Source organism: Myripristis murdjan, chromosome 7, assembly GCF_902150065.1.
Source record: "Myripristis murdjan chromosome 7, fMyrMur1.1, whole genome shotgun sequence".
Lineage (NCBI taxonomy): Eukaryota > Metazoa > Chordata > Actinopteri > Holocentriformes > Holocentridae > Myripristis > Myripristis murdjan.
Genome location: NC_043986.1, coordinates 20,868,531 through 20,881,196, shown reverse-complemented (window position 1 = coordinate 20,881,196; position 12,666 = coordinate 20,868,531). Strand labels below are relative to the sequence as shown.

General features: G+C 42.5%; 1 protein-coding gene across 2 annotated transcripts in view; it reads left to right on the top strand.

Annotated features, from left to right (window-relative positions):
• The window catches only part of scube3 (signal peptide, CUB domain, EGF-like 3), a 67,977-nt gene that overhangs the window by 44,402 nt on the left and 10,909 nt on the right, over positions 1–12,666 (top strand). Inside the window, exons 7-9 of one of the 2 annotated variants that reach the window (XM_030055562.1) lie at positions 917–964; positions 5,268–5,384; positions 8,877–8,999. In XM_030055562.1, the coding sequence (XP_029911422.1) occupies positions 917–964; positions 5,268–5,384; positions 8,877–8,999 (288 nt within the window). The remainder of the gene's footprint in view (positions 1–916; positions 965–5,267; positions 5,385–8,876; positions 9,000–12,666) is intronic. The other variant, XM_030055563.1, reaches the window with a different exon arrangement.

Sequence of the window (12,666 nt, the reverse complement as noted above, 5' to 3'; positions counted from 1 at the left end):
TTTTACCCATCTGGCCTTAGCTGATCTGCGTTGTAAAACACTATTTTTGAAATTTTGGAACGCTAAGTAGGCTGTCAGTGGGCCTTTTAGAAGTGCAACAGATCTGCCCAGTCAAATAAAAATCATTGAATACATTTAAAAATAGAGGTCCCCTATAGTAATGTTTCCTGGCAACAGAAATAGTTTTCTCAAACCACTGTTCAAAACTGACCTCATGGCAATGCGACAAAACTTAAAATATATGACTCTGGTAAACAACTCACAACTCAACTCAATCAACAGTGTTGATTCTGAAACTGGTCTCACTGTATTGCAAGAGAGACATGAATCTGGCTGTTCCTGTCTTTTGGCTTACGGTACTAACCACTTGGCTCTGTCTGTCAAGGCTTGCTGCGCTGTGCTAGCTAGATTACATCTAAAGCTTCACTACACGCGCACAACAACACTGCACTTTGCAATGCATTGTGTTTGCGCTTGATTGCATGCTGCAAGGTGCCACTTTTGCCTTGAGATGTCACCGTTTTCTTTCTAGAGGAGGACCTGTCATCACCAATTTGTTGTTAGGATTGAAAATGTAAGCGCTGCTGTTTGGTACAGTTGTTCCCAGTGATAAGCTGTCCTTCCCCTTGGAACAAGTCATTGTCAATCCAGTCCTCACCTCTTGCAGATACTGATTATTTTTGTCATTTTGGGGGACACGGATACAGTAATATTCTGTCCACCCAGCCCCAACTATATACCACGCTGGACAGGGTCCTGTTAATAACTGTCACACTCATATTCTCACATCACATCAGTCAAGAATGGTGTGTGGTTCAAGTGTATGGAGCACTAAAGCAGTATTTTTGCAATATGTGTGTGTGTGTGTGTGTGTGTGTGTGTGTGTGTGTGTGTGTGTGTGCGCGCGCGCATGCAGGGGAGAGGAGTGTCCAGCCCCAGGCAGCCCCACAGCTGTTCCCCAATGGTAACTATGTGCTCCTCTGACTCCTCTCTCTGGGGGTCCCTACTGAGTCATTGTGGGTGTGGGGTGTAGAGGAAGCTAACCTAACATACACTGATCGTGCCGCTCCCTCCCAGAGGGGCATCGTCCTTCTGACCCTTGACCTCCGACTCCTCCCCACCTTCCTCTTCCTCCTGTGAATGCCCTCTCAATAACAATGGTGAATGCCCGTGTCAAGCCACGCCTTTTCAAAACACAGCTGCAAACAGAGAGCCTCTGACCAAGCACAGAGCCGTATGAACATTAAAGAACGGGATAGAAATGTATCTCATTTTGCCAAATAGGAGGGCGCCCCTTGTGCAGTCCTGTCATAAAATGCCTTTCCGTCTCTGATCACTTCTGAAGCATTCACTGATAGATCTATCTGTATTAGCAAGAGTGCAAATAGCCTTCGTATGAAGGCCATGTTGGTCCGATCTAACTGTAATCGCTTTTAAGGACCAGACCGAGAGCTGTGGTTTTATTTGTGTTTTGATACAACTGGTATGAAGGAAATTGAGCCTGCACTGTGTCAAGCACCTGGCCACGCTTGTTTCTAAACTCCATCATCATGGCCTATTAGCTTTAGGGAGGGAGCCAGTGCTCTGTTCATGATTCAACACTGTGCCGTACAAGCGATGGAACGCAGAGTCCCTCTCCGCTCTTTTGTTTGATACACTGTCCAACATTTTGTGCCCTAAGATGGTGGAAATAATTAATTGCATGGAACATGTCCATGTAATTGCAGTCCAATGTGTTTGTCAGTCTTTATCATGCAGCCCAAAGTGATTTGTTTTCATCGGGTTTTGCAGTAACATGAACAATGGAATACAACTGAAACGATGCCATTCGACAATATTAATAATTCAATTCAGCCCAGTTTTTAGGATAAACTGTTGTTGTTATAAATATGATGCCAGGAAAAAAAGATGCCAGGAAAAACAAACACATAAATCTGCAAGGAAGTATTAAACCACCATACATCTGAGATTTAAAATTTAATTACACCGTGTAAGAGAGCGAGGGAGGAGGCCGTTCAAGGTAAGAAGGGAAACAGTCGTGTTTTAATTTAGTAATAATTATCACTGCTGTATGAACATGAAGACTGAGTTTACCACATTCTACACTGTTAACAGTGTGGCCTACTTCAGGTATTTTTGTTGTCCCAGTTTTCTCCCATAAATAGAAACATTAGGAGCAAGAGACACATTTTGCATCATGCTTTGTCAGTCTCATTGCCTGTGTTATCGTGGCCTGAAGAAACCACGCTGTTGTGGCTGCACACTTGGAGAACATTTGCAGGCCATTCTCCATGGTTCTTACTTTGTTCCTGTGCGGTTTACGTTATCGAGAGAGCATTCACCTTAGAACTTTAGTGGGTTTTTCTTGGGCTGAGTAAACCCTATCCCCTCTCAGTAACTTGACTCTAGCTGCACGTTTGCTGTTTGGTCAAGAACATGCAGTGTTTACTTTCAATACAACAACACTTCAATGCCAAGGCCAATATTCTTTGTGATCTTATACTAAAGGGACATCTGCGACTTGCTTGCTGCAAAATAAATAAATAAATAAATAAATAAAATAAAATATAATGTCCATCTTTACAACTAATGTGGTCTCAGTGTTAAAAACAAGTGAAAAAATCAGCCGGTGGGATGAGATCAGCCCAATTGTTTCCAATGCAAATGAACTTGTTCCCATCATTTTCTTGAATCAAGTGTCATTTTCTCAGTACTAGTGGGCTTATTCTGTCTTGTTTCCACATGTTTATACTTGATCCCAGACAAGTGAAGCTTTAGCTGGAAAGTGTGAGTGTGATTATCTAATCCCACTGCAGTTTTTTTTTTTTTTTTTTTCACTTTTTTTGAAAATTTTAAAACTGAATATGAGGCTAAATAACTCATTAAGACGAAGATTTTATTTTTGGCAGTGCAGCTCTGTCCACTCAATCCTTTGGCATTTTTTGTTAGCGCTCCAGTGTTAAGATGCACTGTGTCAACAGTAGGGCTTCAACTAATGATTATTGTTTGATTAATCAGAAAGTCTATCTAATGTCAGAAATAATGACAAGTGCTCATGGGAGGTGAGCAGAGCCCAAAGTGGTGTCTACAGATTGCTTCCTTAGTCTGACCAGCAGCCCAAAAACTTATTATTCATTAATTTATTTATAAATGATAAAAAACAGACAAGAGCATGCAAGTCTTGGCATTTGTGGAACTGTGTCCAGAAAATGTTTGTAGTCTTTTTACTTGGAGAATGACAAGTAATTAGTTGATTATCAAAAGTCCGTTTGATTAATTTTCTGTTGATTAACTAGTCCACTAATTAGCTGACTAATCATTTCGACAGCAGTCAGTGGTCGTGCTGTCGATCAGGAGCTCCTGAAGCTAAAACTCCTGTGCCTCCTGGGAGTAAAAGTCCTGCGCGTTTGATTATCACCATATGAAACATATACTGCAGTACATATCTGAATCATCATACTGAGGAATATTTACCAAAGTCTGCCCACTGCTAATTGTGGGTCCAAAACTGGTGCGCTGCGGCTGGTGTGCATCCAAAGCACACAACCCACACACATACCAGAGATTGTGTCTCTCCCTTTTTTTTCACAAAGCCATAATGTCATAAATATTTCTTTGCCCTCTTAACACATGATCATTACAGTTTGGTGAGATGGCTGCCTGACTAAGCGTTTTGGAGGCATGTCCTGACACCGTCTTAATCGTCCTGTCTGCCAGCTCTCACTGCCTCACACTTTGCAATTATGTGAAGCCACAGTGCTATACACACTCGAGCCCGGGTTGTGACTGGGAAATGAGCTGGAAGGCCCTCTCTAACAAATAGCCTGCAAGAGAAAGCAGATTCATCATGAACTGTTTTTCACCTGCAAAGAAATGCTGCCGGAATTGCTGTATCCTGACAGCTACAGCGCATGTAAGCCTGACTGAAATTGAAATGATGCATCTTGCCTTGTTCATCCCGTAGCAGTAATATCCACCGGACTCACTCGAACTGTTGTATCACAAAATTTCATCGCTGTAAGCACTTGTTCTCCTTTGATACATTATTCCAGTCTGCAGTTCAATTTTTATTTGAAAGAAAAGGTTTTACTAAGCCCCAGTAAGGCCCCTGCCTGCATTGCAGTTTTACATTTAAGTGAAGAGGATTAGGTGTTTCCCCAAAGGGATCCTTATTCTCTTTAAAAACCAGTGCAGCTGCATTCCCTCTTTAGTGCCACGTGTGAGCTGCCATCTCCTCACCAGTGTGAAGCCCTCAATCACTCCAGATTGTGTTGCTTCCTTTTACAAGAACTGCCAACTAGTGTCCTTCGCCTATTAGAGGAAAGTGATGAGTTGTGTGGATGACCGCCTGCCTTACAGCAAGCTAAAGCGATTGTCCCATAGCACACAGGGTTTGGATTTGAAGCTGCTTTATTTTTCTGGAGTGTTTAAAGCCATCTACAAAGCTGCCAAAAACTATTAGGACACACACTGGGCTCTGTTATGTGAGAACAAATTTCTCCTCCACTGTTTCTAAAGATGAAAGTCTCAGTTGAAAATTTGTCAGTGTCTAGAGATGAGACCTTGGCTATCCTTTCTTGACTGACTACCCTCCCTTTTTCAAATCAGTCTAGCCCAACACAGGGACCAGGGAGCTGAAATTGCTTTTTTATCCCCAAAATGCCCGGAAGGTTTTGTCGAAGGCAGGAAAAAGTGGTGCTTTTGACCGCATCTGTCTGGAAGTCGAACCGCTGCCCTCGTGACAGGGGAGACGGATGCTCTGCAGACCTCCAAGTTTTGGAGGTCGTAATTCTCCTCGACCGAAGAGAAGCAAACATGCACGCACATACATACATGTACATACCCACTCAGGCACATAAACAGATAATTTATTGATGAGCACTCTGTTTGGCTGTTAGATCTAACATTTCCTAATAACTGTTTCTCCGTTTTTTTTTTTTTCTTTTTCTTAAACAGCTCTTCATTACTGTCTATTAGTCTCAGCTGCTGCGTTTATAAATCTGTTCCCTTTCCTGCTTTCCCTCTTTTCTCCCATTCATCACAGCAGAGCTGAGTCTACTGGAGACCCCGCTGTGCCTTTCTTTTGTCTTCCTGATGCATGTTTCCTACTGCGCCAGAGTGTTTGATTTATAGTGGGTCTTTTAATTCTTGATATCGCACCTGTATGCATGCGTGCAGTTTAGATGGGGGAAATATATAGACCAACACCGCAAATGGATTTTGTTTTTCTGGGTGATGTGTGACTGTGAGTGTTTGTTTCCCTGCAGAGACCTGCGCGGTGAACAACGGCGGCTGTGACAGCACGTGTCACGATGCGGTGACAGGAGTCCGCTGCAGCTGTCCTGTTGGCTTCACTCTGCAGCCGGACCGCAAGACCTGCAAAGGTAACGCGTCGCCCACATTTCCAGGCGACATTCAGATGGCACCTCTCCCACCTTTCTCTAACCTAATCTCCCACTTGTCGCATTGCCAGTCACATGGATGCGCTCTCTCCAGCCGTCACTCAGACGTTATGTCTGCCCTTTTTCTTCTCTCTGCACCCGCTCCATCGTGTCAGTCACCTCAGCGCTTCCCTTAAAGGACCATACCAGTCATTTTAAATGTTCAGTCCATTTCCTACAGGGTACCCACATTTTACTTTGTAGCAACCCTTTTTGCAAATGACGCCGTGGTACTAAACATTTCACAACATATTATCAAAATCCCTTTACTTTCAAATATGAATATTTGGTTCAAACATCCGCCTCACTTTGTTCTGCTTCTGCAGCTAACAGAGCCATCGCTATTCATAAACCACAGAACTGATAATTGGCTGTGTAAGTCATTGTTTCATTTTCTGTGGCATAGAGACCATTTCACTCCAATTTCAAGTCATCAAAACACAACAGTGGTGCCGCTTTTAGGAAAACTAATGTGGATGACTTTATTATGGTGATGGAATACTGCTGTGAAGAGAGTTTGAAGTCTCTGAAAATTAATTTCCATATTGTAGTGGAATGAATTGGAACCAATGGCAGGAGAAAAGGTAGGAAAAATGATATTGACTAAAATACGACTGCTTACTGTGGGAAATGATTAGCAGAAATACAAAGTATACGTATTTTGTAGATTTTACGCTAAAAATGCAAAATCACTGGTGCGGTCCTTCAGTGTGACCCCCTTTTCAACAAAATCAGGCCTTCTGTACTGCCAAGGTGTCACTATCTTTATTAATTCCACCAATTTCACACTATCTTCTGCTTTCCAGCAGCATATTCTGAGTAAGATTTCTTCACGCAACCAATTTTCTTGTCAGTTCATCCGGTGCATGACCATAATCCTCCGTTTTGAGTACCTTGTCGGCAGTGCATGCTCATCTCAAGCAACTCGTACATTAATGTCATAGTTTTTAGATTAGGTCTGACAAAATCAATTCCAAACTTGAGAGTAAAATCAGGACCACTTCAGTCAGGACCACGAAAACAAAAGCAGGGACAGAAAGAGAATGAGAATATTTGGAGAGCATGAGGATTGTTTGTGCTGATGGAAAAAAAAAAAAAAAACAGGAATTGAAGTCTGTCTCCCCTCCAGGGTTCATAATGTTACACTAACAACTCTGATAAAAGTACATTGGCTTATATTAGTTTGAGTTTGTTTTCCTTTTGTTTCCTCTTAAACCAGACAGTACTGGCACAAGAAGATAGCGGCTTGCTGCAGGCCAGGCACGACTTGGGGGTGGGGGAGGGTAGGAGCGGGGGGCAAAGATGGAGCAAGGCGGGGATTATTTTATTCCATTTCTGATGCGTTTATTTTAACCAGATGATGAAGATTCCTCTCCAGAGACAGACGCCTCATTTGTGATGATTCAGCATTAATCAGAAACACTGGCAAAGTTGCCAAGGCGGCGCACCATCAAAGCCGGGATGAGCGGATGATGTATCGATTGGATATTGGCTACAGAAATAAAGAGAGAGAGTAATCAGAAGGAGATGGACAATGATGAGTTAGGAGAGGCAGCGCCGCGACGAGGCTTTACTGTGTCAGGGCTGCATCTCATTACAGCCACACATACACACACACACACACACATGCACACACACACACACACACACACTCGGATCTTACCCATTTGGGGGGCCGGTGAGGAAATCCCTGAAGCTCATTTCCAGTTTCTCTCCGGCCCAGCCAAACAGATTATCAGCCCAAACTGGATTCTCGGGCAACTCTGGCCTACCTACCTTTTGGGCCTCATGTTCCTTTATCTAAACTTTGATATCCAGATTTCAGAAACTGTTGTGTCAAGTTCTTTTTTCTCTCCTTATCTGTTGGCAGTGTAGTGAGATGGATCCACTATAAAGTATTAGCTCTTGTAGTCCTAAATCCCGGAAGCGAGTTATCATTTTTGCGCCGTGGGTTCCCTGGCCAGATTTCTAATGCCTTTCCCCTATAGGGTTTTCGATTTAATGCTCAAAATGAGGTTTGTGGTTAACATAAGCCTAATAGAGTTTGACATTTTCTTCTACGACATAAATTACACCCGTTAACGTCTCGACCACAACATTTTAAGCTGTAGTGCTTTAAAGGGTGATGAAACCTTAAATCTTTAAGGCAGAAAAGCATTGTTGCACTGACCTCAGTGGGTTGACAGTGTCAGCTGTGTCGCATTTCTGACTGTACCCAACGGTGATGTAGGACGGCCGAGGGAAACACGCTCACATCACGGCAGCGAGTTAAAAAAATTCAACCGCTAGATGCCAGCAAAATCTAGATTTGGAGCGGCAGTCAGAATAATCACACGTCATTACGTCGAACACAGTAACTCTGATCTGCGATCGATCGTCGTATCTTAGGATCGTTCCCACTGCAGGGGGCGCCCCGTGCCTCCTCTGGTGGGGTGTGCATCAAGGCTAAATCCTTACCGCAGCGGCCTGGGTTCGATCCCAGACCAAGACCCTTTGCTCCCCTGCCTTTCCTGTCTCTCTCTGCTGTTACTATCGAATGCAGCAGAAATGCCCAAAATAATCTTAAAAAAAAAAAAAAAAAATGAAATAAAATTCCACTGCAGGATAGTATTTAATTATTAACCTCTGAAAGTATGAGGTTAAAGGAGCAGATAGCAGCAGTAGCTACCACAGTGGACATCAGAGTTATTGTAGTTTTATATTTTTCATTAGTTTTTATTTTTATTTTGCCTTATTTTATTTTTATTTTTATTTTTTGCTCATTACAGTTTAGTTTTTATGCTTTTAAAAATGCTTAGTTTTGGTTTAGTTTTTGTTAGTGTTTTAGTTTTTTCTATGAGGGTGGTATTTGTCAGGTCAGGATTTAAGAGGTTCAGAATAGGTGTTATAGTACAAACAACACAAACAACACAAACAACACTGTGTGAGGGCAGTTGCCCCCCCGCCATGTCGACGGCCTAGTCTCAATAAACATCAGCACCATCAGCGCCTCCTCATGCTGGTTCTGTCGACACATTTGACCAAATTGGCAAAGACAAAGTACATAATACCATTTCAGTTCATTTTTCGTTTTCATGTAGTTTTTAATTTTATTTCAGTTAACTAAAATGCTTTTTTTACACCTAGTTTTAGTGTAGTTTTAATTAAATATAATAACCTTGGTGGACATGTGGTGACATCACACTGATGGAGGATGAAAAAATAAGCATTTTTTTTAAAGCAAATAAGCATTGGTTTTTGCCAATGATCATGTTGAACAAAAACATGTCTTGAGCTTTTTACTGCTATATATAACTTTTTTTCCCCTTTTTTAATTATGAAAAAATAGGAAATCTGACAAAGGGAACCTGCACGGTCACAGTAAGTTGCGGGTTGGCCTACCCAAGAACATTAACACTATAACACTCTGATCTTTTCTGATTTTTCTGGTGGCAGACATCGATGAGTGTCGTCTCAACAACGGCGGGTGTGACCACGTGTGTCGGAACACAGTCGGCAGTTTCGAGTGCAGCTGCAAGAAGGGCTACAAGCTACTGACCAATGAGAGAACTTGCCAAGGTAAGATCCCGTTTGATTTTGTTTTTTCCTCTGCACCATTCCAGTAAAAAAGCTTGAACGTTTCATAAAAGCAGGGCACATACTTAGATTAATTGGGTAATGAGAATGCTAAACCCAAAATCCCTTCCTTGTGACATAAAATGAAAGGTGATATCAGCGTCATGGTGATGGTAAAATATGCTCTTTCGCTTGAATTGTCTAGCCAGCAGAGAGGAACAGCCAAACCAGGCCTCTCTGGCTTGTTTGTCTGTTTTATTCGGTGGTAGCCATCGCTCAGCAGGAGCTGGGGAACCTAGCCGCAGAACAAATAAAGAGTTTGCCATGGCCGAACACAGGTGTGGGGAATTAGAGCTCCAGCTCTAAAACCTCTGGGTCTTGGAAGAATCAAGCCACTACAGAAACATCTGGTGAAAGAAGACAGGCAGGCTAGAGCTGCGGAGCTGAGCTCAGAGCTCTCCGAGTGGAAAAACAGATGACATGCCTTTTTTTTTATTCTCTTTCTTTATTGATGTGGTCAATCAATATCCAGCCTGGTACACATCAGTGTCATGCAAGGGGTTTAGCATTGCTGCATTGAATCACACCACTCTACACACAATACACAAAAATCAGATGTGGTCAGTGAAAATATACACAACAGTATATCTCACTGTCTGCACATTCACATTGTTGTCACTTAGAATCTATTTCGGGTGGAATGTCTTTCTCTGCGCCGTTTGGAGTCAAACAATAGTAAGTTTATTGTGTTAAATTTATGTGCAGTGTAGATAACAATGGGCAAAACAGGGACTGTGCATTTTTGGAAGATAAAATGACAGCTTTTCGCCACGGTGCGGAGCATTAACTGTGCTGTTTTGGGTGCACAGCAGCTTCTTTGGAACAGCGTTGCCCTTGTTTTGAGCTGTATGTTTTGTCTGGAGCGAAGGGTTTCTTGATAGAGCGAGCCTCCTGTTGAGTGAGGCGTTGTCAGGCTCACACGCTCCGCTGCGCCTCGCTGCCACCACACCGCACTACTGAGTCACCTGTCTACTGCCTATCCTCTCCTCTCATTCCTCTCCTCTTTCTCACACACCCATCATCCACCTTGTCAGCCAAGTGCAATGAGAGCCAGGCGAAATAAGAGTGAGACGCCCATCAATAAAGGCTGTATTTTCTCTTAATCACTCCCTCCCTGATTAGGTGCCGCTGGCGCTGTGATCCTGTTGGTACATGGATCCAGGATTGAATTTCCCTGACAGAACTAAGTTACTGCTTTAATAAAAAATAGTAATAATAATAATTGTACTTGTGCTTTACAGATAACATGGAAAAACACACATAAGTAGAGTAAGAAAAAAGAGTTGCATCTAAGATAATGAGGCCAGATTATAGGGATTAGAAATGGGACCTGCAATGAAATCTGCTATCATGGTTCATTATTAGATAATGGTGCAACATCTAATAACATGCTGTCTTGTAGCGTAAATTACACTTAAATAGCAGCTCTCTCTTACCGTGAGGTGTTGAGATGTGTAAACTGAACTCAGAGTTTATCTTGGTTTAAACAGTCATGGTGTTTCCCTGCTGTCAGCAGACCATGGCCCATAAGTCAGGATGGGGCATGTCTGCTGAGCTCCTCTCAGCATTCCTCAGCCCTCAAACACCCCCCCCCCAAAAAAGTCCAACTCCCCTCCTGCTTACTTTTCATATATATGAGGGCATTGTGTGGGATGCCTTTATCAGATCCCATGTCTTCTCCAGAGGGGGCATCTATGATAAAGCTCTTATCTGCTCTGTGTAAACAGTAGCAGTCCTCCTTTGTTTTCAGTGTTCTTTTGTTGAAACCTTATTTGCTTACCCGGATGGTTATTTTGCACGAGTGGGGGGAAGTTGAGGTGAGAGGTTGCGTCCTGACTCCCAAGGCAGCCCGGTGCAATGAGTGAGCAGAATAATAGAGGGAAGAAAGAGAGAGGTAGAAAGAAGAGGTAACTGAGGGAAAACATGCTGCCTCGCCTTTTGATTTCCATCTCGCTCTTTGATTCTTGCACAGTGAGAGTGATATGGCTGCTCCCTGTGTCTCTCGTCAGCTTCAGTCCTTCCATGGTCCCCTGCACGTACATCCACTTGTGCCGCAGTCTTGCCAACCCACTGCATACTTCACCTTAGCTACATGGTAAATAAGGGTTGGTGGAGTCCTAAAGATGTCCTGACACATCTAGCCTGATATAATGATAACTTGCAGCCTCATTTATTGCGGCATTTTTTTTGAAGGGAAGTCTAGTCACCACACCCAGATCCCAGATGGGTTTAGACTCTCAGTTCAAATAAAGACCGTCCTGATCAAAGTATATGTTTAATATGCCAAAGACAATCATTTTTGGAATGCTTCATACATACCAACTTGTGCTTCTCTTGTCTCCTGTTGCTGTTATGAATGTCCAGGGGCCACAGGGGGCATTAGAAAAAAGAGGAAAGTTTGCACTGGACTGAAAGTTTTTATTTCTCACACAGTCAGACTACCTGCTTTATTTTACATAAAGTGTAAACTCCATTTATTTTTTGTAAAAGAAAATTTAATCATCTCCACCTTATCTGTCCTCAGATATAGATGATGTCTGCCCTCGCTAGATTGCAGTATTAAAAAGAACAAAAGAAAAAGCAAAGATGAAGCTTTTCAAACTTTTGAACATCACCCCACGCTCCCCCTTAAGTGCTGAAGACATCCTGTCTACTCTTTTGTAAATTGATCACTCAATAAGCTTTTAATCTCAGCCCAAGCTCATCATTTTGGTTGTAGGTGCTCCCACAAAAGGCCTGCCAAGTAATAAACTCAAGTGAAATAGCTGCCCTCACTGGGCTGGATGGAGTTCAACTGTACTATATGAGGGCTTATGCATAGTGTGAGAATGTGAGGATCTTTTTGTGCAGTGGAGCTGTGTAGGATTTTTGCAGTTATCAGTTTTTCTAACGTTTTGTTTCATGTAGCACATTATCTGAGCTCCTGTAATTGCTGTGCAATACATGCTATAAAACCCTTTATCGTCTGTTCAGTCCTGGCTGACAGTGCCTTATTATAGCCTATAGGTAAGATGAGTTAAGAGTGAGGAGATGAAAGCGTGATATTCTTGGGAACTTCCTACATTTTTCATCCTTTTCAAACGTACGTCTCCAGCAAAAGTGTAGCACAGCGCCTCTTTTTTTTTTTTTTTTTTTTCTCCTGTATGTGCTGTCTGGGCTTGACACAGATTATTGCTGACATTAAAAAAAAAAAAAAAAACATTTTGATGCTAATAAAACCAAATGTCGCCCATTCCCCAGAAACTTCATTTATCAGTCTTTTGCGCTTTGGGCCCATGACATTTAGCCAACTTATTAGGATGCTTGTACGGGACAGCAGGCAGGATTAAAGAGAGAGAGAGAGAGAGGGAGAGGGAGGTGCAAGGGTCAGGCCGACAGGTGAGAAGTGCCCGACCAGAGGAGAGAAGAGAACAAAAACGAAAAAAAAAAAAAAAATGAAAGCAGGCCTCTAGCACTACTTTAGATGCATATTACAGCATATTTTTTTTAATTGAGAGAATGGTTTTTAAACAAATTATTTCCATGCGGCCTTGAAGCAAAAAAAATGAGTGGTTAGAGAGATTATGGACAGCTGGGTTCATAACAATATCAGGGCATTTGCGGTGCAGTG